The sequence below is a fragment of the Macaca mulatta genome, chromosome 11 (genome assembly GCF_049350105.2).
Source record: "Macaca mulatta isolate MMU2019108-1 chromosome 11, T2T-MMU8v2.0, whole genome shotgun sequence".
In the NCBI taxonomy this organism is placed as follows: Eukaryota; Metazoa; Chordata; class Mammalia; order Primates; family Cercopithecidae; genus Macaca; species Macaca mulatta.
The window spans coordinates 113,543,364-113,567,015 of NC_133416.1; the positions used below are offsets into that span (position 1 = coordinate 113,543,364).

At 41.3% G+C, this 23,652-nt stretch overlaps 1 protein-coding gene across 11 annotated transcripts in view; it reads left to right on the forward strand.

The window, feature by feature from the left end:
* Window positions 1-23,652, forward strand: part of TCP11L2 (t-complex 11 like 2) — a 49,231-nt gene that overhangs the window by 16,827 nt on the left and 8,752 nt on the right. For 8 of the 11 annotated variants that reach the window (XM_077952554.1, XM_077952553.1, XM_077952555.1 and 5 more), the window contains 5 exon segments: window positions 1,371-1,491; window positions 4,636-4,856; window positions 6,660-6,796; window positions 18,756-18,943; window positions 19,149-19,330. In XM_077952554.1, the coding sequence (XP_077808680.1) occupies window positions 1,371-1,491; window positions 4,636-4,856; window positions 6,660-6,796; window positions 18,756-18,943; window positions 19,149-19,330 (849 nt within the window). 11 annotated transcript variants of the gene reach the window in all.

Consider the following 23,652-nt stretch of genomic DNA (forward strand, 5'->3'; position numbering starts at 1 on the left):
TTGAATCCTGGCTTTGCTGAGACCATACCTGAACCTCATGCTTCCCAAGAATAAGGTGGGGGCTACACTACTCACTTCAAATGCATGCTCACTAGCATAAAAGTGCCTTGCACATAAATACTTTGATACTATGAAAAATATTAATCTCTCTTACCTTCAGTTTCTGCCGTGGCTAGAAAATGTGAGCAAGGGAAACAAAGTACAGAGTTAGGACACATTGCCTTTGTTTATTAAAGTTTTATCTGGGCGTGGTGGCTCATACCTGTAATCCCAGCACTTTGGGAGGCTGAGGCGGGCAGATCACCTGAGATCAGGAGTTCAAGACCAGCCTGCCCAATGTGGTGAAACCCTGTTTCTACTAAAAATACAAAAATTAGCTGGGTGTGGTGGTGCACGCCTGTAATGCCAGCTACTTGGGAGGCTAAGGCATGAGAATCACCTGGACCTGGGAGGCAGAGGCCGCAGTAAGCTGAGATTGCGCCCCTGCACTCCAGCCTGGGCGACAGAGTGAGACTCCATCTCAAAAAAAAAAAAAAAAGAGATATAATTATCAAATTATGAATTCATTCACCATGCATTTGTCAAGCACTCACTATATATCAGGCACTGTGCTAGGCACAATGGTAAGTACCTACATGAAGGTCTTATGGCCTCTGCTTGGGAAAGGTATATAGCTCTGTGGGAAAACAGCCTCGTCAGTAATTACAGTGGAGGGATGTGGTTTTCTAAAAGCTGTTGCTAAATGGTATAGGAGTGAGGTAGGAATGTGTATTTTAATGTGCACCTATTTTAAGGGATTGACATAAGGGGTGAAGCAAGGTGGCCACTTATTCTGTTGTGAGCGCTTCCTCAGAAGGCTTCTATTTCGGCAGTTTGGTCTGGCTAACTTTAAATGGGACACCTAAGCTGAAGTTGGCAGGCATTCAAATGCATGTGCCCTTGGGGCCAATCTGTTCTATTCCATGCCATGAAATTTCAGCTGGTGAGGAAGAGCAACTTTGCCATCTCATCCCAAAAATGTAGAACAAGTCTAAAGATCTGAATAGAAGGGTAGCTACATAAATTATGAAATCTCTTTAGGACAGAATTTTATGAAGTTATTGAAAGCATTTTCAAGGTCTAGGGGAAACAGGACAGAATGTTAAATGAAAAGTATATATTTTGCATATATGCGCTTAGCTATGTTAAAATAATGCATTCAACAAGAAAAATATTAAAAGATTAATAATGGGATTAAGGACAATTCTGGTTTTTTTTTTTTTTTTTTTTTTTTTTTTACATTTTATAAGATTTCTACAATGAGGATATTTCTTTTATAATCAGCAAAAAATGATGCTTATTTTAAAAAACAATTCATTTTATTGCCATAGTTTGGCTGGTCGAGTGAAGCACATTGTTCACCAGGCCTTCTGGGACGTCTTGGATTCAGAACTAAATGCTGACCCTCCTGAGTTTGAACATGCCATCAAACTGTTTGAAGAAATCAGAGAGGCAAGTTGCTGTGTTGTCTGTGTCAGTTAGCGTCTTGCTCCAGGTGGGCTGCCATAACAGACTGGCATAGCCTGGGTGGCTTGTAAACAGTAGAAATTTACTTCTCACAGTACTGGAGGCTGGGAAGTCCAAGATCAAAGCACCAGCAGATTTGGCATCTGGTGAGGGCTCACTCCCTGATTCATAGATGGTGCCTTCTTGCTGTGTCCTCACATGGCAGAAAGTGCAGAGAAGCTCTTTAGGGTCTTTTTGTTGTTGTTTTGTTTAGAGACGGAGTCTCACTCTGTTGCCCAGGCTGGGGTGCGGTGGCACAATCTCGGCTCACTGCAACCTCTGCCTCCCAGGTTCAAGTGATTCTCCTGCCTCAGCCTCCCGAGTATCTGGGACTATAGGTGTGTGCCACCACACGTAGCTAATTTTTTTATATTTTCAGTAGAGACGGGGTTTCACTGTGTTAGCCAGGATGGTCTTAATCTCCTGACCTCATGATTTGCCCGCCTTGGCCTCCCAAAGTGCTGGGATTACAGGTGTGAGCCACCGCGCCCAGCCTAGGGTCTCTTTTATAAGGGTACAGTTCCATTCATATGGACTTTACCCTTATGACTTAATCACCTCCCAAAGGCCCCACCTTCTAATACCATTCCATTCGGGATTGGGTTTCAACATACGAATTTGGGGACAGAGGAAAACACAAATATTGAAAGTATAGCAGTTTTTGGCCGGGCGCGGTGGCTCAAGCCTGTAATCCCAGCACTTTGGGAGGCCGAGACGGGCGGATCACGAGGTCAGGAGATCGAGACCATCCTGGCTAACACGGTGAAACCCCGTCTCTACTAAAAAATACAAAAAACTAGCCAGGCGAGGTGGCGGGCGCCTGTAGTCCCAGCTACTCGGGAGGCTGAGGCAGGAGAATGGCGGGAACCCGGGAGGCGGAGCTTGCAGTGAGCTGAGATCCGCCACAGCACTCCAGCCTGGGCGACAGAGCGAGACTCCGCCTCAAAAAAAAAAAAAAAAAAGAAAGTATAGCAGTTTTTTTTCCCCCAAAGATTGTTGTATGTCCTTTAGTACTGGCCACTTTTTTTCAAAAAAGGATCAAGTTCACTGACAGGGTTTCCCCTGCGCCTCCTGGAGTAGAGTGAAGGCTGGGAAAATAGTGCTGTGGACACAGCTTAGGGTGATGCTAAAGGGTAGAGGCTCTAGAGTTAGATTGTTGTCCTGGTTTAGTGATAGGTTCCCTCTTTAAGTTTCTCTTTCCTGAGTACTTCTAGGGTAGTCATAAGAACTAAATGAGGTGACAGTTGTAATGCTAGCCAACATTTACAAGGCACTTGTACTACAGTGTTCATTTCTTATCAGAATGCTGTGCAGTAGTTGCTCCTGTTATTCTTATTTATTAAAAAAAACAAGTTTTCTGACTCATGCAGGGTCACACAGCTTTGAGGGATAGAGAGGGACTTGAACTGAGCCACACTGGCTCAGAGCGCAGGCTCCTAAGCATGTGCTGTGTGGATAAGCACAGTGTCGTCTGTTAACTGAATAATCAATAAATAGGCTGCTCATATATAATAAATATTCTATGTGTAAAATATACTTAATGGACCCTATGGGATATTTTCATCTATCCTTTTTTTAAAGAGTTCTTTTAGAGCTATGGTCTGCAACTTGTTCTTTTTTCCCTGAACTTTTACCTGTAGACGTTTTGAAATGCAGCAGATCCTCGCATCCTATTGATTTGTTCAATGTTTTTTCTTTACAATGTTGATAAGCAAAAAGATAGATTCCAGCCAGGCGGTGGCTCACGCCTGTAATCCCAGCACTTTTGGAGGCCCAGGTGGGCGGATCACAAGGTCAGGGGATCGAGACCATCCTGGCCAACATGTTGACCCCATCTGTAACTAAAAATACAAAAATTAGCTGGGTGTGGTGGTGCACACTTATAATCCCAGCTACTCAGGAGGCTGAGGCAGGAGAATTGCTTGAATCTGGGAGTCGGAGATTGCAGTGAGCCGAGATCGTGCCACTGCGCTCCAGCCTGATGACAGAGTGAGACTCCATCTCAAAAAAAAAAAGAAAGAAAAAGTAAAAAGATAGATTCCTAGCTGGGGCTGCCGTCTGTGTGGAGGTTGTATGATCTCCCCATGTCTGCATAGCTTTTCTTTGGGTACTCTGGTTTCCTCCCTCATCCCAAAGATATGCATGTTAAGTTCATTGACAAGTCTAAATGGTCTCAGTCTGAGTGAGTGTGGGTGTGTGAGTGAGTGCATCCTGCAGTGGGATGGCATCCTGTCCCAGGTTGGTTCCTGCCTTATGCTCTGAGCTGCCATGGTAGGCTCCGGCCACTTGCATCCCTGAACTGGAGTAAGCAGGTTGGAAAATGAATGAATACAAGTTATTGTAACATAAAAATTCATAAAGTATTCGATAATCATACAGATGCACAACAATAAACAATGTGCTATGAAAGTGCTCAGTGAGCCTGTCATAATTACTATTTATTTTTGAACTGTGTGGTGGTAGGTGGTGTTCCTTAACAGTTTTTGTTTGCAAACATTTCTTCCCCAATTTAACGTACCACCATGGCAGCTGTCACTCATTGATTCACCAAAAATTGGGTAAATCATTCTCTTTTTTTTATTAATTTTTCTTGTATGTATAGCTCACATTTATCTCAGTGTTTAATATTAGAAGTGTTTGGGGTCTTTATTGAGAAGTTTGGTGATTTTTTTTTGTGACCAGAAATATGCCATAGAAACTTAACCGTTGTTTATATCAAGTAGCCTATAGTAAAACTGGTTTCATTATATATCATTTCACTTAAAGTTGCAATTTCCAGGAACCTGTCAGCAATGTTAAGTAAGGACTTACTGTGCTTTCAATAATCTTGCTTCCTTGCTAGCTGTTTTTATTCTTACAGGAGCAGGAATTTCCCATGGTGGGGGCACTTTAATTCAGAAGATAGACCTTTCTTTTTAGAGTTGAGACACTGGAATGCTCCTCTGATCCACCATGCAGTCAGTGTCAACTTCTGTGGCATGTAAGGCACTAAAATGTGGGCAAAGGGCTTGGTCATCTAGACACTGAGGTGAAAAGTGACAGCTTTTATTCACATCATGATGCTGTTAATTTTTATTTGTTTCTCTGTAGATTCTTCTCTCTTTTCTGACTCCCGGTGGCAACCGGCTTCGCAACCAGATCTGTGAAGTTTTGGACACAGACCTCATTAGGCAGCAGGCTGAGCACAGTGCTGTTGACATCCAAGGCCTGGCCAACTATGTCATCAGTACGATGGGAAAGCTGTGTGCTCCCGTGCGAGATAACGATATCAGAGAGTTAAAGGCTACTGGCAACATCGTGGAGGTGCTGAGGTTAGCACTTTTGCTGTTTGCATTTCCTAGAGTATCTTTGAGTTCATTCAGAAGGGAAGTTGGGCATCGGTGAACACAGAATAACAACTAGTACCCCAAATAAATTACTGACCTTAGAAGAAAACCATATAAGCAGAGACCATGTCAATTATTTACTGTATGCAGAGAGTTTTCACATAGAATGATCTGACAAGGTTGTTAGTTGGCACATAGTGGGCCCTGGAGATGCAGTGATGAAAAAGACAGATATAATCCCTGACTCCGGGAGTCTAATGGGGAGAGAGACCTTGAACAATTAATTACAGTTGTGATAAGTGGAAGGGGAGGTAGAGGGTCTTAACAGAGTCTCCGACAAGGGACCTAATCTGGTCGAGGCTTCTTTATTAGTTACGGTCACTAGCTGCTATAACATGTAAACTCTAAATTCTCAGTGGTTTATCCAATAAAAGTTTGTTTCTCACTGATGTCGCAGTCCAATTCAGGGGTCCTTGATCGGACAACTCTCCACATCTCATCCAAGGACCCAACCTCCTTTGCTTGGCTCTACCCTTGCTCAGGTCCGTAGAGTCCTCTCCTTTCAGCTGGCAAATGGGAAAGAGACCATGGGGGAGACATATGTAATATATAGCCACCTCAGCCCCGAAGTGACACATTCCCTTTGACCATGACTAGTCACATGATCCCACCTAGATTGAAAGGGGAGTTGAGAAGGGTAGTCACAGCCTGGAAAGACTTTTCACAGCCACAAATCTGCACTGCGGGGAGGGAGCACGGGCCTTTAGTGGTCAGCCAGCCACGTCTGCTGGAGCTTCTCTGAGGAGGTGGGGTGCATATTATGTCACGAGGATCTCATCTGGCCACATAGATGACAACTTCCTTGTGATCTAAGAGGAAAGAAGAGTCTGCCACACTTTTTGCCATTGAAGTGGACTTTTCTTCTTTTTTGTGTGTGGTGGCCACATTGAGAATTGAGTTTGATGTAAATGTTTTGGAAAGGTAGGAGAAAGACCAGTCTGCATGTAGTGGGTAATTTACTTTGTGATCTTGGGCAGGTTGATCGACTCTCAAAGTGACAGTCTGTCGAACGGGTGTTAGGTACCCTTAGAGTCGTGCTTGGCTCTGGCAGATTGTAATTCCTCAGTTATGGGATCCTTGCTTCTAGTTGTCTTATTACCCTAGTACAATCTCAAATCTGTGATGTTCATCATGGTCATTTGTTGAGCGCCTACTGGATGCTACTGCCCCCTGCACTTTACGATTGTTATCTCATTGACTGTTCACAACATCCCTCCAAGGTTAAGGTTGTCCTCTTTCACAGATGAGGAAACTGAGGCTCAGAGAGACTGATTTACTTGTGTATATGCCCACAAATCTGGTGAGTTGCAAAGCTGGGTTTGAGCACAGGGCTGCTTAACTCTAAAAGGAAGTATTTTTCCTCAGTGCCTCACTGCCTTGTCCTTTCTTTTTTTAATTTTTCTTATTCCCTAAGGAATAGAAGCCATATGCCCTGTGTCCAGGCTCTTTAAAATTTCAGGGGCTTTCAAATGAAAATTCCTTCTTGAATTTTTCTTACATCATTAAGATTGTTTATGCTTCAAATAATTACTCTTGAGATCTGTGGAAGAACACATTTGCAGTACACACATATGACCTTCTATGAAACATGACCCTACCAAATGGCAATTGAAACTTTAAAACCATTTTGGGGATGTTTATTGTTTTCGGCCTGGAACATAGATCATTGTTAGTGAATTTCAGCTTCACTTCTTAATCATCTCTCCATTTTAATTCTAAAATTTTTAGACAAATATTCCATGTCCTGGACCTCATGAAAATGGACATGGCCAATTTTACAATTATGAGTCTCAGACCACACCTTCAACGCCAGTTGGTGGAATATGAGAGAACCAAGTTCCAGGAAATTTTAGAAGAAACTCCAAGTGAGTATAATATAATGTGTATTTATATTGAAATTAAGTTAAAATGTGATGTTTTCATTTTTGACATCATATATAGTATCACTAAAGAATTTTGGCCTCTCTATTAAACATTTTTTTACCTTCGAAAATTGACATTACAAACTTACAGTTGTTTATTCTGTCCAGGAGCTGTGCTAAGCACTATTTGTTTCTTCATTCATTCAAGATATATTTATTGAGTGCCTCCTGTGTTTCAGACACTGCCTAGGTGCAGTGGATACTGCAGAGAACAGAATGGAATACAGTTGCCGTCCCCAAGGAGCTGACATTCTAGTAGGCATGACAAATAAATAAACGTCTTTATTTATGTATAACTGGGCAAATAAATAAACATATATGTGTATTATTAAGTGCTACGAAGAAAAATAGGATAAAGGGACAGTAAGGGTCAGAAGTGAGGACAGGTTGTTTTTTAGATGTGATGGACTGTGAAGGTCTCTATAAGTAACATTTGAGTAAAGTTTGCAAAGAAATGAGGAAGGGGCATGTAAAGATGGGGAAAAGAACATTCTAGCCTGAGGGACTGCAAGTACAAAGGCTCTGAAGCAGAAACTTGCTTATGAGTTTGACAAACACAGGGCAGACATTATGACTGGAGTAGAGTAGGTAAGGGGAGAGTGGTAAGAGATGAGGCTGAAAAGGAGATAAAGGCAGATCACTTAGAGCACTGTTAGTAAATGAGAGGAGTTTGGATTTCATTCCACGTGTGGTGGAAACTCATCAGAGAGTTTTAATCAGGGGAGCAACATCTGATTTTCATTTTTGAAGAATATTCTTGTTCCTGGCTACAGAATAGATCATGTGGGAACAACGAGGGAAACAGAGGTACCAATTAGATGGCATTGCAGTTGCTCAGGCAAGAAATGATGGTGGCTTGTTCCAGATGGTAGTGGTGGAAGGAGTGAGGAGAGACCAGATTCTGGATACATTTTGAAGGTGGAGTAATCAGATTTGCTGAAGGTTGGATAAGGGAGAAAAGAGTTAAGGATGACTCTAAGGTTTTTGGCCCGTACAACTGGGTGAATGGTGATACAGTTTGAGTGAAACCGGGGAGACTAGGGGAAAGAAGATTGGGAGCTGACATGGAATCAAGAGTTCAGTTCTGGTGATGTGAACTTTTGAGATTTCATTTGACATCAATGTGGAGATGTCAGGTAGGCATTTAGATATGAATGAGGAGTTCAGAGGAATAATGGAAACTGTGTATATACATTTGGGAATAATCAGTAGATGTATATATGTGATATAGAAAGCCATGGAACTGGGTACTAGTTAACACTTAGAAAATCCTTATCACATTCTAAGTACTTTACCTGTATGAACTAATTTAATCCTTGCAACAACTATATGAAGTTACCCCCCATTCTATGGGTGCGGAAACTGAGGCACCTTGAGGTTATGTCACTGGCCTATATAACACAACTTAAAAGTATAGGGGTCCACCTAGGAAGGCAGCTTGCCTCCACAGTCCATGTTCCTATCCATTATATTACACTGGGTGAGACTACCTAGGGGGAGTGAGTATGGACTCTGAAAGAAACTGACATGGGGCAGTCAAGCAGCTAGAAGCTGAAGTTGAGATGAGGAGGAGGATCTAGCAATGGAGACTGTGAGGGAGTAGCCAGAGAGGTAGTGTGACAGTCAGAAGAGGGGGGTGTCCTGTAAGAGATACGTGAAGAAGGTATTTGGAGAAGGAAGGCATGATTGGATATGACAAGCATTGCTAAGTGGTCAAGAAAGACACAGGCCAACTTGACCATTGGATTTGACTGTATGATGATGGTCGGTAACCTTGATGAGAGTGGTTTCAGTGGATTTGTGTGCATTAAAACCAGACGGGGCAGGGCACGGTGGCTCATGCCTGTAATCCTAGCACTTTGGGAGCCGAGGCGGGCGGATCACCTGAGGTCCGGAGTTCAAGACCAGCCTGGCCAACATAGTGAAACCCCTTCTCTACTAAAATATAAAAATTAGCCGGGCATGATGGCGGGTGCCTGTAATCCCAGCTACTCAGGAGGCTGAAACGGGAGAATCGCTTGAACCTGGGAGATGGTGGTTGCAGTGAGCCAAGATCGCATCACTGCACTCCAGTCTGGGCAGCTGAGTGAGACTCTGTCTCAAAAACAAACAAACAAACAAAAACCAGACTGGAGGGGGATCAGGGAAGAATAGGAGTAGAAGAAATCTTAGCTCATGGAATCTTCACAATTACCAGTTACCCAGTGAAGTAGGTACTGTTATTCCCTTTATCTTACAGGCAAGGAAACTGAGATGCTAGAGGTTGCACAGCTGGCAAGAAGCTGGCTAACTGCTCTTGGCAAACTTTTGACACAAGCCTCTGGGGTTTAATTAACCACTATTTAAGTCTGAGTTAGGTGGTTTCTGCCCAAATAATCAACACAATGGCCTTATATAAAAAAGACAAAACAGGTGCCACATTTAAAGGGGCCCTGGCAGGCAGGAGCACGTCCAGAGGAGAACACATTGATCATGGAGGCCACATGAGGAACCGTCGAGGAAGCTGGGCATGTTCTGCTTGGTAACAAGGAGACTCAGGTGGGCCATGGCCCCACCCACCCTCTCTGTTGCCAGTGACTCAGAGACTGGTGAAATTCTGTAGGGCAGACTAGGATTCATGAGAGGGAGGAAGCAGACAGCTGGTTTTGACCTTTCTGATAGTTGGAGCTGTTTTAACTTTGGAATGGGCCTATTACAGCAGTAGTCAGTGCTAGCTAACATTTTGTATGAGCACTTACTACATGCTAAGTCCTTACTGTACCGCTTAAGTAGTCTATTCAAGCATCACACTAGCCCTATGAGGTTGGTACTGTTATCACCCCTTAATTACAACTGAGGGAAGTGAAGTTAAGGTACTTAGCCTAGATGACTACTAGTAAGGGGTAGAGCCTGGGTAACCCAGATGTGTCTCTGACTCAAAGCGTGTGCTTTAGATACTGTGAAACCCTGTCTCTTCAAACAAGTTATCAGCTGTAGGGGATATTGCAGAGGGATCTCTCACATCATCTGGCAGATGATTTAGTCATCTGGATAGCCAGTTATCTAGTCAGATAACTTCTAAGTTTTGTTCTACAACCAAAACTCTATGACTCCAAGGGCTATGTTGTTTTAGCTTCAAAGGGGAGGGAGTAAAGTGAAGTAGAATGCTATGTCGAACCTGGATCTGAAACCTGAACTGTGGCAACTGTCCACAGCAGCATTTTCCTGAGACTTAGTGGTTGGTTTCATTTGTGTACCTGTGTATGTAAACACATGTGCAAATGCACGCATATCTTTAATCAAGATAGCTTGGAATCTTGAGCAAATTCCCTAATAGGGTGAATTATGATTTTGTTCATCTCAAATTATTTGCCTCTTTTTTTTCTGTTTTTTGTTCGTTTGTTTTTTTGTTTGTCTTTAAGAGACAGAATCTCACTCTATTGCCCAGGCTGGGGTGCAGTGGCATGATCATAACTTACTGTAGCCTCCAATTCCTGGACTCAAGGGATTCTCCTGTCTCAGCTTCCCAAGTAGCTAGGACTATAGGCATGTGCCACCACACCTGGCTAATTTTTAAAACTTTTTGTAGAGACAGGGGTCTCACTGTGTTGCTCAAGCTGGTCTCTTAACTACTGGCTTCTTCCTGCCTCTCAAGTTGCTGGGATTACAGGCATGAGCCACTGCACCTGGCTTGCTTCTCTTTTTAAAACCCAGGCTTAGTGACCTGTAATCCATTTGCAACTTTTCTGTTGACTCGGATATATTCAGAGATTTAAGAATAGAGCAAACCCAGCTTTGCATATAGGTCATTATTGCTTAGCAAGAGAAATTAAGAGTCCCAGAAGCAGAGTGTATGTCAGCTGTTAATTATGTCCCCAAGTCACTCTGCCAAAAGTCGGCCCCTGTGCCCTAATATCAAAATAAGAGCCTCATAGTATCATACAGAAGGACAAAAGTGTTGGATTTTTGTGTACACATGATTATATAAGAATTATTAGAAAATTAATACAGAGAAGTACTCCAGATTTCTGAATTGGCTCCAGGAAAATATTTTCTTTTGCCTAAGAGGAGATTTTATGTAATTGCCTATTTTAAATATAGGCAGGAAAACCTTAGGAATGATTATTTGTACTAAGTAAGTAGCAACAAGATAACATTAGATCCGACATGTAAATTATCTGTGAAAAGAGCAAGAGATGATCCCTGGGTGGGGGCCATAAGTAATTTTGAAGATACCCAGAAAGAAAGGCTTTTTTTAGACAATATCTTATATCTGATCAAATGTTTTCATGAACTTTATTTCATATTATTCTTTAAAAAAATTCTGCGGGACATAAATATCTCTTTCAGAATATATGAAACTCTATTGTGATTCTCTTCATCTGTCACATGAGGCATTCAAGAAATATTTATGGAACATTTTAAAGAAGAGCAAACATGCTCAGTGACGACCTCCTTAGACTCAGTCATTCAGCTAAGTAAACAGTGGAGGCTGGGTGCAGTGGCTCACACCTGTAATCCCAGCACTTTGAGAGGCCAAGGCGGGCAGATCATGAGTTCAGGAGATTGAGACTATCCTGGCCAACATGGTGAAACCCCGTCTCTACTAAAAATACAAAAATTAGCTAGGTGTGGTGGCGTGTGCCTGTGATCCCAGCTACTGAGAGACTGAGGCAGGAGAATCACTTGAACCCGGGAGGCAGAGGCTAGAGCGAGCCGAGATTGCACTACTGCACTCCAGCCTGGGCAACAGAGCGAGTGTCTGTCTCAGAAAAAAAAAAATCAAACAAAAACAGAAAAAACAGTGGAGCTAGGACTGGAAACCAGGTCTCCCAAATCCAAGTCCAGACTAAACCAAGCTGCTACTTTTTCAGCCTTCTTTGAATTTTTCAGTTTTGTGTTATATTGCAATACAACTGAGTTGTATTGCAAGCAACAGAAACCAACTGTAGCTGACTTAGCCAAACGGAAGTGAATAGAAGGATGGAGGAAGTTCACAGAATCAAAGGAAAAGCCAAAATGTCAGAAATCAGAAGAATGTCACAAATCTGGATAAGAATAACCAAGGGATAGCAAGTCTCCCTTGTCACGATGGTTGATGTGGGCTATAAACATGGGCCATCCCTGAACACTGTCACCACTCAGATCCCGGGAAGGAGTCGGCTCTGCTGGGCACGTGACTCTGCTCGGCCAGCCCCTGGTCGGGAAGATAGGGCCTCTGAATTGAGACTCACAAAAGAAAACATAGAACCAGAGGAAATGGTTTCTCAGAGAAAACCAGCACCAAAAGAAGGGAAAGTGAGATGTTGCCAGGCAAAAAAGAGATGTCGTGGATAAGGAAACTACATTTTTCCAACTGAAAATTGGGGTAGAAGCACCTGTAATACCATTGCTTATTCTGGTGTCTGTCTCTCCCTCTTACCAGACTAGGAACTTCTTGAGTGCAGGGACTGTGCTTATTTACCTTTAAATCCCCAGTACTTGGTACAATACCTGGGACTAAGTAGGTACCCAGTAGTTTTCGTCGAATAAACGAATGAGTGGAAAAACTCTTAATCCTGTCCCCAGGAAAAGCCGAGGTTGCAGGTGCCTCATGAGGCTGACCTTGCTTTGGAGCCACAGAGAAGAGTCACCGTGCCAGCCTGTGAGAGTGAAGTCTCTGCAGATCCCTGAGAGAAGAGCCAGCGTTTCTCTCTAAACGCATGCTCCTTCTGCTTTACCAGTCGTTCTCAAGTCGGACTACAAGTTAGAATCATCTGGGGCATTTAAACACAGAGGCCTGAGCCCTGCCTCAGACAGAATAAATCAAAGTCTCCAGGAGCTGTGCCCATGAACAGTTTTTTCGTTTTAAAGCTCCCCAGGTGATTCTAAAGTCAGCCAGGATTGAGAACCACTATGCCACACTGTTGCTTTTGTTCAAGGTAACTAAATGGGCTCTTAAATGTGTCAGCTGTAAATGATTAAACTTGCAGTATAAGTGCTTATTACTGCCACATTGTAATTATATTCACGATGATGATTTCCACTCGTGCTTTCTCAGTTGGATGTCTTAAATGAAAGACTGCAAGTCTTTTCCATCTTTATAAAACAGAACCAGCAAACCAAAAACAACATTTGCCAACTGAGGAGAAACAAGAGTTGCGAAATTCTGGGGGTGGTGTTGCTTTAGTGTGGCAAACAGAACTACTCATAAATTATCCCTACTCAAGTGCTGGGTCCCAGGAAGAATTTCAGTCTATTTCTTTCGCTCTCGCTCTCCCTCACTCTCACTCTCCCTCTCTAATCTGCACCTGTATTCAGGCTGTATTTCTTGGCAATTGTCACCTTATAAATTCTACCAAATATATAATTTTAAAAGAACTGTGGTATAAAAAGCAATTTGTTTCTAGTGGGAAACCTTAGAACTGGGTCTAAAGCAAAATAAAGTGAATTTTGCCCTAAGGCAGACAGGCCCAGTAGAGAATTACTGCCTCCAAACTTTCAGCCTCCTGGAATAGCCTTGGCATGTCAAATTTCATTTAGTTCATGATGTAAGAGACATTTTATTCAAAGTTAGAAGAACTACTTATGAGCAAAAGTAAATAAATACTATTTGTCATCTAAGTCCATGGTTCTCAACATGGTTCTCTTAGGGGTGATTTTGCCACTGCCACTGCCACTGCCACTGCCCCCGCCCCCGCCCCACAATATTTAGCCATGTCTGGAGACACTTGGCTGTCCCATCCTGACAGGGCAGGGTGGGAGGCTAAGGAAGGGCATCTAGTAGGTAGAGCTTAGGGATACTGCTAAACATTGTATAGTGAACAGGACAGCACCCAACAATGGAGAATTATCCAGTTCAAAATGTCAATAGTGCCGAGGTTGAGACACCCTAAATAAAGAATCAGAATGAATCCATTTCATGATGACCCAAGGAACCATCTCATGCTCCAGGAAAATTTGGGCTTCAATAAGCAAGGAAGTCCGGTGGCTGTTGAGCACTTGGGGGTTGTTTTGTATGTGGAATCAGTCTCATTGCAGCTAGTCATGGCTGATGGTGGGTGCTTTCTTCTTCTTGCCTTCTTTCCATTGTCTAGACGGAGCCATTGCCACTTGCAGAAGCAAGCCCCTGCAGAGGCACCTTTTGGAGCAACTCTGTGTGAGTTGTTTGTCATAGAAACTGTTAATATCAAGGGAACTGTGCTAATAATAACTATTAGGCACCTGATAACCTATATTATAGTAATATTTAAGTGCCATATGCTTAAAAATGAAATGAATTCAAGTAAAAAACCTCATTTCCAGTGATACATATTTTTTATCCAGAAGAACTGAACTTGATAAACTTGTCTAAAGTGGAAGGACAATTGAACTGGACATTGTCTTTAAGGTCATAGTCTTTAAGGTCAAATTAAGTATGACACTAAAGTTCAGTGATTTCTTCCTTCCTCACTGCTTCCTTCTCCCTCTCCCATCTTGCCTTCTGGAATAACCCTTGCCAAATACCAGGGATTATACTGCATAAACTAGATTTTCAGTGTCTGCACGTTTTCTAGGTAACATCTCCTTTAAAGCATTGGCTTTTCTTTAAGGGGACCTGCCTAGATTCTGCTCCCTCATGCTAGCACACTAACTGGTATTTACACACACAGAAAAAGTCAAGTTTCCAAAAAAGCTCATTTTAACCAACCCACTGCTTAGCCTACTCACTCTTCTTCTTCCACAGGTGATCACTGTGTCTGAGGTAACTTCATTAATAAGGCAGCTGTCATGTATCAGGCAGAGAACCTGAGGAGCCCTCTAGAGACAATAATCTCCCTCCTTAAAGGTTGTTTACAGAGTTAAATGAGCTAATGTAACAATTGCTAACACTTAGGGGCATTTCCTTTGTGCCAGAAATGGTTCCAAGTGTTTTGTATGTACTAGTTTGTTGAATCTTTACCACAGCTTCAGGAGGAATACTATTATCCCCAGTTCACAGACAGAGGAAACTGAGGAGACGTTAGGTAACCTGCCCAAAGCATACACTGAAGTTGAGACTGTCTGGCTCAGTCCCGCGCTCCCAACTACTGCACGGGCGGGAGCCTAGCACAAGTTCTTAGTCACATGTTGATTGCTTTGATATTAGGTTGCTCTAAGTTGAGATTCATTCATCTGCAATGCAAAGCTGACTCCCCAGTCAAGCTGCTGCTTCGTTCTCTGTCGTGCTTTCTAAATCCTATTGCGGAACAGACTGTTGCTGATGAGTCTCTTTGCACTGCAACTTTTGTTTGTGTTCTTGTCAAATCTGTTTCAAGGAATAAATGTAAAAGACTTGTCTGCCCAATTATACTGGGCTCTGTTTGACATAATTAATTTTAGAAATGGACACTGTCAGTGGTAGGCTGGAAGTGGTTGGTACAGACTTGGGAGCCATTTGCTATATTTGAAGGAATTTTGTGAGCTAGTAAACATACCCATTACTAAAAATTAAATTATATAAATTTACAATTAAATATATTATATTAAAAACAAAGGTAAAACTCTGGGAAATCATTAGGCAATTTCTTATTAAACACACTTACAACCTAGTAATTGCAATACTGAGTCTTTATCCCCAAGAATTGTAAACGTACATTCACACAGAAACCTGTACATAAATATTCATATCAGCCTTATTTGTAAAACCCCAAACTGAAACAACCAAAAGGACTCTCCACTGGTAAATGGATAAACAAACTGTGGTATATCCATACAATAGAATACTACTCAGTAATAAAGAGGAATGAACTATAGATACATACAACTTGGATGGATGCTTAGAAAACAAAGCCAATCTCAAAGGGTCATTTTACTGGTCTGCTCAGGCTGCCATAACAAAGTACCACAGACTGGGTAGCTTCAACAACATTAGTTTATTTTTCATAGTTCTCAAGGCTGAAAGTCCAAAATGAAAGTGCCAGCTGATTTGGTTCCTGATGAGGGCTTTCCACCTGGCACTATAGACATGCCTATTTCTCAGTGTGTGCAGATGGAAAGAGAGTCTCCTCTTTTGTCTCCTCTTTTAAGGGTATCAACCCTCATGACCTCATCTAACCCTAATTACCTCCCAAATTCTCCATCTCCAAATGTCATCACAGTGGAAGTTAGGGCTTCATGATAGGAATTTGGGTGGCAGGTGGACACAAACAGTCCATAACAGCTACATATTGTATGATTCTATTTACATAACATTCTTGAAGTGACATAGTTATGGTGATCATTGGTTACCAGAAGTTAGGGTTGAGGTGAGAGTGTGACTACTGGGAGGTAACATGAGGAGATATTTTACAGTGATGAAATAGTTGAGTATCCTGATGGTTACAGGAATCCACATATGTAATAAAATTTCTTAGAACTACACACATAAAGAATGCATGTAAAAACTGGTAAAATCAGTATAAGTTAATGGTATTGTACCCATGTCAGTTTCCTGATTTTGACAATATACTGTAGTTATTTAAGATGCTGTCCTTGGGGGCAGCTGGGTGAAGGGTATACAGGAACTGTCTGTACTATTTTCACAACTTTTTAAGTCTTTTATTTTGAAATAGTTTAAGCTATTTCAAAATTTAAAAGTTATTTTTAAAGCCCTAAAAAGTAATGAACTGTGATATATAAGACAATGTGGATAAATGTCAGAAACACTATGCTAGGTACTTTATGATTCCATTTATATGAATTTCTAGAAGGCAAACTAATTCATGCAGTTAGGAGTTAAAAGTAGTTGAGTGAGGTGCACATTGACTGGAAAGGGAGACGAGAGAACTTTCTGGGGTAATGGATATTGTCTATATCTTGTTTTAGGTGGTAGTTGCACAGGTACATAGAATAGTCAAAACTCACCAAACTGAACACTTAAGAACTGAACATTTTCTTGTACGAATTTATTATGTCTGTAAATATAAACATATTTATATGTGTGAAAAAACAAAATAATAATAATTATAAAAAGTAAAGGAAAACAAATACTAAAAACTCTTCACTTCCAAATTATCTTACTATTGTCTATAGTCTTGACATTAAAGAATCTCAAGATGGTACATATAACAGGTATAAAGTACCTGTTATATCTGGATGATGGAAACACTATGTAGCAGTGTACTATACTGGGCATCTCTGCTCAACTTCATATTTAGTGACTCTCCTCCCACTTGCTCATTCTACAAATGAGGAAATCAAAAGCTCAGGAGAGAAGTGAGGGCTGGAGATACAGATTTGGGAGCCTTATGGGGAATGGGTGGAAATAGAAACCACAGAAACGAGTAAGATGGTCTAGTGAGATTGAAGAGTACCAAATCAATGGGGATTGGGTAGAGTGCTTGGAAGCATCACCATTTAAGGAACAGGCAGAGGAACATTTTCCTGTAATTGAAGGGAGATGTACCTATCTTCTCATCCTGTCTTCTCAACCCAGGTATGAAATGCAGAAGCATGGCTAGGGGAAACTAAGGAAGAGTGGTATCAGAAAAGCCAGGGAAAGAGTTTCTGGAGGGCTGTACTAAGAGATGTCTGTATTACAGAGGTGTTTAAAAAAAATAGGAAGGACATGTTTGTTGGATTTGATAACCAGGAGATTGGTGGTGGCCTTAGAAAGGTTATGGGAAATATTTATTTCAGAACCTCTTTGGCCTATATTCTGTATCTTGGTAGATGGCACAAGCATTCATTCAGGTGTCCAAGGTACAAATCTGGGAGTCATCCTATAATACTCCTTTCCTACTCTCTACATGTAAGTGGTCACCAAGACGTGTGGGTGCTCCCCCTAAATATTTGTCACTTTTCTCCTCCTTACCCCTCACTTCCACTGCCTTATCCATTCACTCTCTTGTCTGAACCACTGCAACAATTTACTCTCCCTCCACTAATTCAGTCTTTCTTTCCAAGCAATTTTTCTAACATACATATCTGATCATATGGGTTCCATGTTGAAAATAATAATATTCATCCAGGTGCAGTGGCTCACGCCTGTAATCCCAACACTTTGGGAGGCCGAGGTGGGTGGATCATGAGGTCAGGAGATCAAGACCATCCTGGCCAGCATGGTGAAACCCCATCTCTACTAAAAATACAAAAATTATCTGGATGTGGTGGCGCACGCCTATAGTTCCAGCTACTCAGGAGGCTGAGGCAGGAGAATCGCTTGAACCTGGGAGGTGGAGGTTGCAGTGAGCTGAGATCACGTCACTGCACTCCAGCCTGAGTGACAGAGCAAGACCCCGTCTGGAAAAAAAAAAGAAAGAAAGAAAATAATATTATCCAAAACTCCCCATTCCCGTCGCTGGTGTTTGTAACCTGGGGACTATGAATCTGGTAAGAGAGAATGACAATTGTTTGTGGACACGTGCATGTGAGTGTGCACATTCACCTTGGGAAAGGCGTATCTCTAATTAGATATTAAAGGCGGTCTAAGACCCAAAAATGTGTAATAATTATACTCTGTTTTCTCTTCAGATTGTATAAATCTTTCACCTTTTACCAAAAATGTGTGAAAATTAATGACTTTACTCTAAATACCTTCTCTGCACAAACTCAAGGCTGGCTTCTAACCACCCATCCAATGCCATCTGCTACAACCCTCTTACCCCTAGTTCTTTATGGACCAGCAATACAGATTTGTTTGTGGCATCCAGAATGTGGCATCTAGAATGTGCCATATGCTGTCTTTTCCAGAGCACTTACAGAGCTCTTCCTCTTAGATTATTTCCTGGACAGCCTCTTCTCCCACAATTACCAGCATTCATTGTACTGTGTTATAGTTGTTAGTTTACAGATCTGTCTTTCCATATGGGTTATAAACTCCTTGAAGGGCATGGCTGTGTCTTTTCATTTATGCCCAGTACCCAACACAGCATCTGTCAAGTGGAATACACCAGTGAAGGGATCAATCAGCTGGAGAACAAATATGTGGCCTCTTCACTCTTAGGTGCTCTTGATCAGACTACAGAATGGATAAAAGAATCTGTAAATGAAGAATTGTTTTCTCTTTCTGAGAGTGCTTTAACTCCTGGGGCCGAAAATACCTCCAAGCCAAGCCTGAGCCCTACTTTGGTGCTAAATAATAGTTACTTGAAACTGTTACAGTGGGATTATCAGAAAAAAGAATTACCAGAGGTGAGTGATTTTGTTCTTCCCCCAAATTTCCTAGTATTTTAATTCTTAAGTTCTAACTTTGAATCATCTGGTCTGTGTTTCGTGTGGTTTAATGATTTTGCAAAAATCAGATAAAAATGGGAATTTGGAAATGACATTGCCTATTTTGTATTTTCATGCTATTGAGCTACCCTTTCTATTTTTATATTTTAAATAAATATGTTAGACACTTATGACAGATGGAGCACGTCTTCAGGAACTGACAGAAAAGCTGAATCAATTGAAAATTATTGCCTGCCTGTCCCTAATTACCAACAACATGGTGGGTGCTATTACAGGAGGCCTGCCTGAGCTTGCAAACAGGTTAAAAAGGATTTCAGCTGTTCTACTCGAAGGCATGAACAAAGAGTAAGTTCCAGATTTTTGCATCTGCTCCCTCTTGTATTAAGGCTCTGCATGCGTCTCAGAGAACAAGAATGACCTTGGACATCTGGATGTGAGATTCAGGACTGTGCTTTAGAGAAGCTTATCTTACACTTTCTTTTTCTAGAATTTCCTTTAATCTCTCTGAAGGCTTAGATGTCCTCTCATAGGAAGGGAGAGATGCTTTCCATGACAAGTGCCAGGGTGAGTGTAGTATTTCCACTCACAATGAATTTGTACAACAGCTTTTCTTTGACAGTGCTTTGGAAGAAAAACAAGCGAAACACAGAAATCTGCCAAGCTCAGTGTTTAGAATTGTGCAAATTGTTTTTGAAAAAAAAAAGAGTCTTGCTCTGTCACCAGGCTGGAGTACAGTGGCGCAGCCTGGGCTCACTGCAACCTCTGTGTCCCGGGTTTGAGCGATTCTCCTGCCTCAGCCTCCCGAGTAGCTGGGACTACAGACGTGCACTGCCACGCCCGGTGAATTTTTGTATTTTTAGTAGAGACAGGGTTTCACCATGTTGGTCAGGATGGGCTCGATCTCTCGACCTCATGATCCACCCACCTCGGCCTCCCTAGAATTGTGCTATTGCTTGTTCTGACTTCATCATTTTTCTGCAATGAATTGTTTACTGACTTCACAAATCCACCTTGCTACGAAGTCTTCAGAAGTGCTGACAGTTCTGCCCTTCAGAGATGTGATACAAGTCCAGTGAAGATTTTGGTTTTTGCTAAATTTATCTCCAGTATTATACCTTCATGAATGCTGGAATCCCATTTAGATTTTGCATTTACATCATCCAGTAGGAATTCCTATCCAAGTCAGAAAATTCTTAGTCTTGGTGAATGGCCAGATGGTTCTGTGAGTCTCTTATGGGTCAGCTTCTCCTGCTGGTTCCCTTTCAGGTGTCTTCAGAGGCATGTCCTCTTTATTCCTGTAACTGAAGGAAGATGCACCTGTCTTCTCATCCGCCCACCTGTTATTCAGAGAGCATGTAAATTACTTGATGAAATCCTAGACTATTAAGAGCCAAAAGGAGTACCAGTAGTTATAGAATCCAACTTCTCATTTTGAACTGAAGCTTAGAGATAGAGTAGAATTTGCCTTGGGCTGCACAGATAGAAAAGGGCAGACCAAGGACTGAGCCCTGATCTGAACTTTCTCCTGATTCTGATGCTCATTAATATTCCAGGACCCAAGACCTATAATGAAAGGAAACCTCTGATTTTGCAGTTGGTCTTATCTTACCATTTCCCTGCACGGGTAATCATTACTTTCCAGAAACTTTTATTTATTAAGCCTTTAGAGAACACCCAGTGCTGCTGAAATGTTAATATAAAGTATACAGAAGGTGGTTACTAAGAAGACAGGCTTTTGGGTCAGACATACCAGGGTTTAAATCCCAGCTCTGCTATTGACTTACTATGAACACTTGAATAAGTTCTCAAATTACTATGAGCCTGACTTCCTCACTTGTAAGAAGGGAATAATAATTGTATTAATATCTACCTTGGAGTTGTGAGAACTTAAGATGATTCATGTACAGGTGTGTGGCACATAATATGTACTCAATGAATGCTAGCTATTAATAACTAGCCATTAAATCATCATCTTTATAATTATATCTGGTTGTTTTATTGTTTAATTTTTTCCCTGGTGTTAGGAAATGAATACAATCAATTCTCAATTATCCTCATTATGGACGGGGCAATAGCATTCATAGTATTAAAAAAGGGACAGTACTAAATAGTAGACCAACATGTCGTTTATATTTGGTTTGATGACGCATCTTGAAAACTAGAAACAGTTTTCCCTCTTCATTGTGAGTGGAAGGCATGGCTTATGCTAAGACAACTTTTTTTGAAGAGCTGAAAGGATTTATTGATTGGTTGATTTTTAATTTTTTTACCTTTTTCAACTTTTAGGTTTAGGGACACATGTACAGGTTTTTTACATGGGTAAGTTGAGGGTCACTGGGGTTTGGTGTGCCAGTGATTTCATCACCCAGGTAGTGAGCATAGTTAGTTTTTCAACCCTCACCCTCCTCCAGACCTCCACCTTTTAGGTGTAGGACCCAGTATCTGTTGTTCCCCTTTGTGTCCATGTTTACTCAGTATTTAGCTCCCACTTATAAGTGAGAACATGTGGTATTTGGTTTTGTTTCTGATAATTCACTTAGGATGACGGTTTCCAGTTTTGCCCATGTTGCTGCAAAGAATGTTATCTTATTCTTTTTACAGCTGTATAGTATTCCATGGTGTATATACCATATTTTCTTTATCCAGTCCACCACTGATGGGCATCTAGGTTGATTCCATGTCTTTGCTGTTGTGAATAGTGCTGCAATGAACATATGAGTACATGTGTCTTTTTGATAGGGTGATTTCTGTTCCTTTGGGAATAAACCCAGTAATGAGATTGCTGAATTGAATGGTAGTTCTGTTTTAAGTTATTTTAGAAATCTCCAAACTGCTTTCCACAGTGGCTGAACCAATTTACATTCCCACCAGAAGTGTATAAGCGCTCTCTTTTCTCTACAACCTTGCCAGAATCTGTTATTTTCTGACTTTTTAATAATACTCATTCAGGCTGGGCACGTTGTCTCACACCTGTTATCCCAGCATTCTAGCAGGCTGAGGCAGGTGGATCACTTGAGGTCAGGAGTTCAAGACTAGCCGGCCCAAGATGGCAAAACCCTGTCTCTACAAAAAATAATTAGCCAAGCGTGGTGGCGCATGCCTGTAGTTCCAGCTACTCAGGAAGCTGAGGCAGGAGAATCACTTGAACCTGGGAGGCGGAGGTTGCAGTGAGCTGAGATTGCGTCACTACACTCCAGCCTGGGCAATGGAGTGAGACTCCATCTCAAAAAAGAAGAAAAAATAGCCATTCAGACTGGTATGAGATGGTATCTCACTGTGGTTTTGATTTGCATTTCTCTAATGATTAGTGATGTTGAGCATTTCTTCAGATGCTTGTTGGCTACATGTGAGTCTTCTTTTGAGAAGTATCTGTTCATGTCCTTTGCCCATTTTTTAATGAGGTTGTTTTTTGCTGGTTGTAAGTTCCTTTAGATTCTAGATATTAGACCTTTGTTAAATGCATAGTTTGCATATATTTTCTCCCACTCTGTAGGCTGTTTACTCTCTTGATAGTTTCTTTTGCTGTGCATAAGCTCTTTAGTTTAATTAGGTCCTACTTGTTTATTTTTGTTTTGGTTGCATTTGCTTTTGAATAATTCATCATGAAATGTTTGCCAAGGCCTATGTCCATAATGGTATTTCCTGGGTCTTCCTTTAGGGGTTTTAAAGGTCTTATAGTTAAGTCTTTAATCCATCTTGAGTTGATTTTTGTATCTGGTGAAAGGAAGGAGTCCAGTATCAGTTTTCTGCATATGGCTAGCCAGTTTCCCTTTAGCCTAAGAACTCACTGATTAAAAGCAAGAAAAAACTAGGGCAGTACATTGTAGTGGATAAAAAGTCAGAAGGTAATAATTTTATTACAATCAGTCTATCCTTGGGTTACAGAATTCCAACATCAGGTCCAATGTGGGCTTATAACAAATTCCAGTAAGGCAGAACACCAAGAACTCATTTCTTACTGCTTTTAATGATGATCAACACGATGACCTATTTTTCTCTTTTCCTTCTTCCATGTGCCTGATAATCTGCTAAGAGCTAAATATTAGACACATAGAAGTTCAGTGGTAGAGCCAGGATTTGAACCCAGCTCCATATGATACCATAGCTTATGTTCCAACTCACTCCATTATACTGCTTCCTATCATTGAGCCCTTCTCTCATCCTTTAATTGCCATTTTGCAGAGTTATCTTAAGGACCCTTTCTGGATAGTGAGATAGAATTTTCAGTCATCTTTCCCTAATAGTGCAGACCCAACAAATGCCTTTTCTAATTACCTATTTTTCCTTACCTACTAAATAACTCACTCTTTAATTACCTTTACAACTTTCTGGACTCTATATATTGGAGATTATTTATCAGTTACTTGAATAATGGGAAGGAGCTTATTATCTTTGGTCATGATCAGCCAAGAGTTTTAGGTATTTGACCACTGAATATCTTTATTTGTTGTTTTTGATTGGTGTTACAGATTTACCACTTAGGCATAGATAAATGAATTCAGTCTACTTCATTTATCAAGTGCATTTTTTAAAATGTGTGAATGAATCCACTCAAACCAACAAGTTTATTTTAAGAAGCAAATTGGTGTTTTCTGTCCCTTTCTGATAGTCCTGTAATATAAATGGAGTTGCAGGTGCATTTTTGGGGACCATATTTTTCTGCTTAT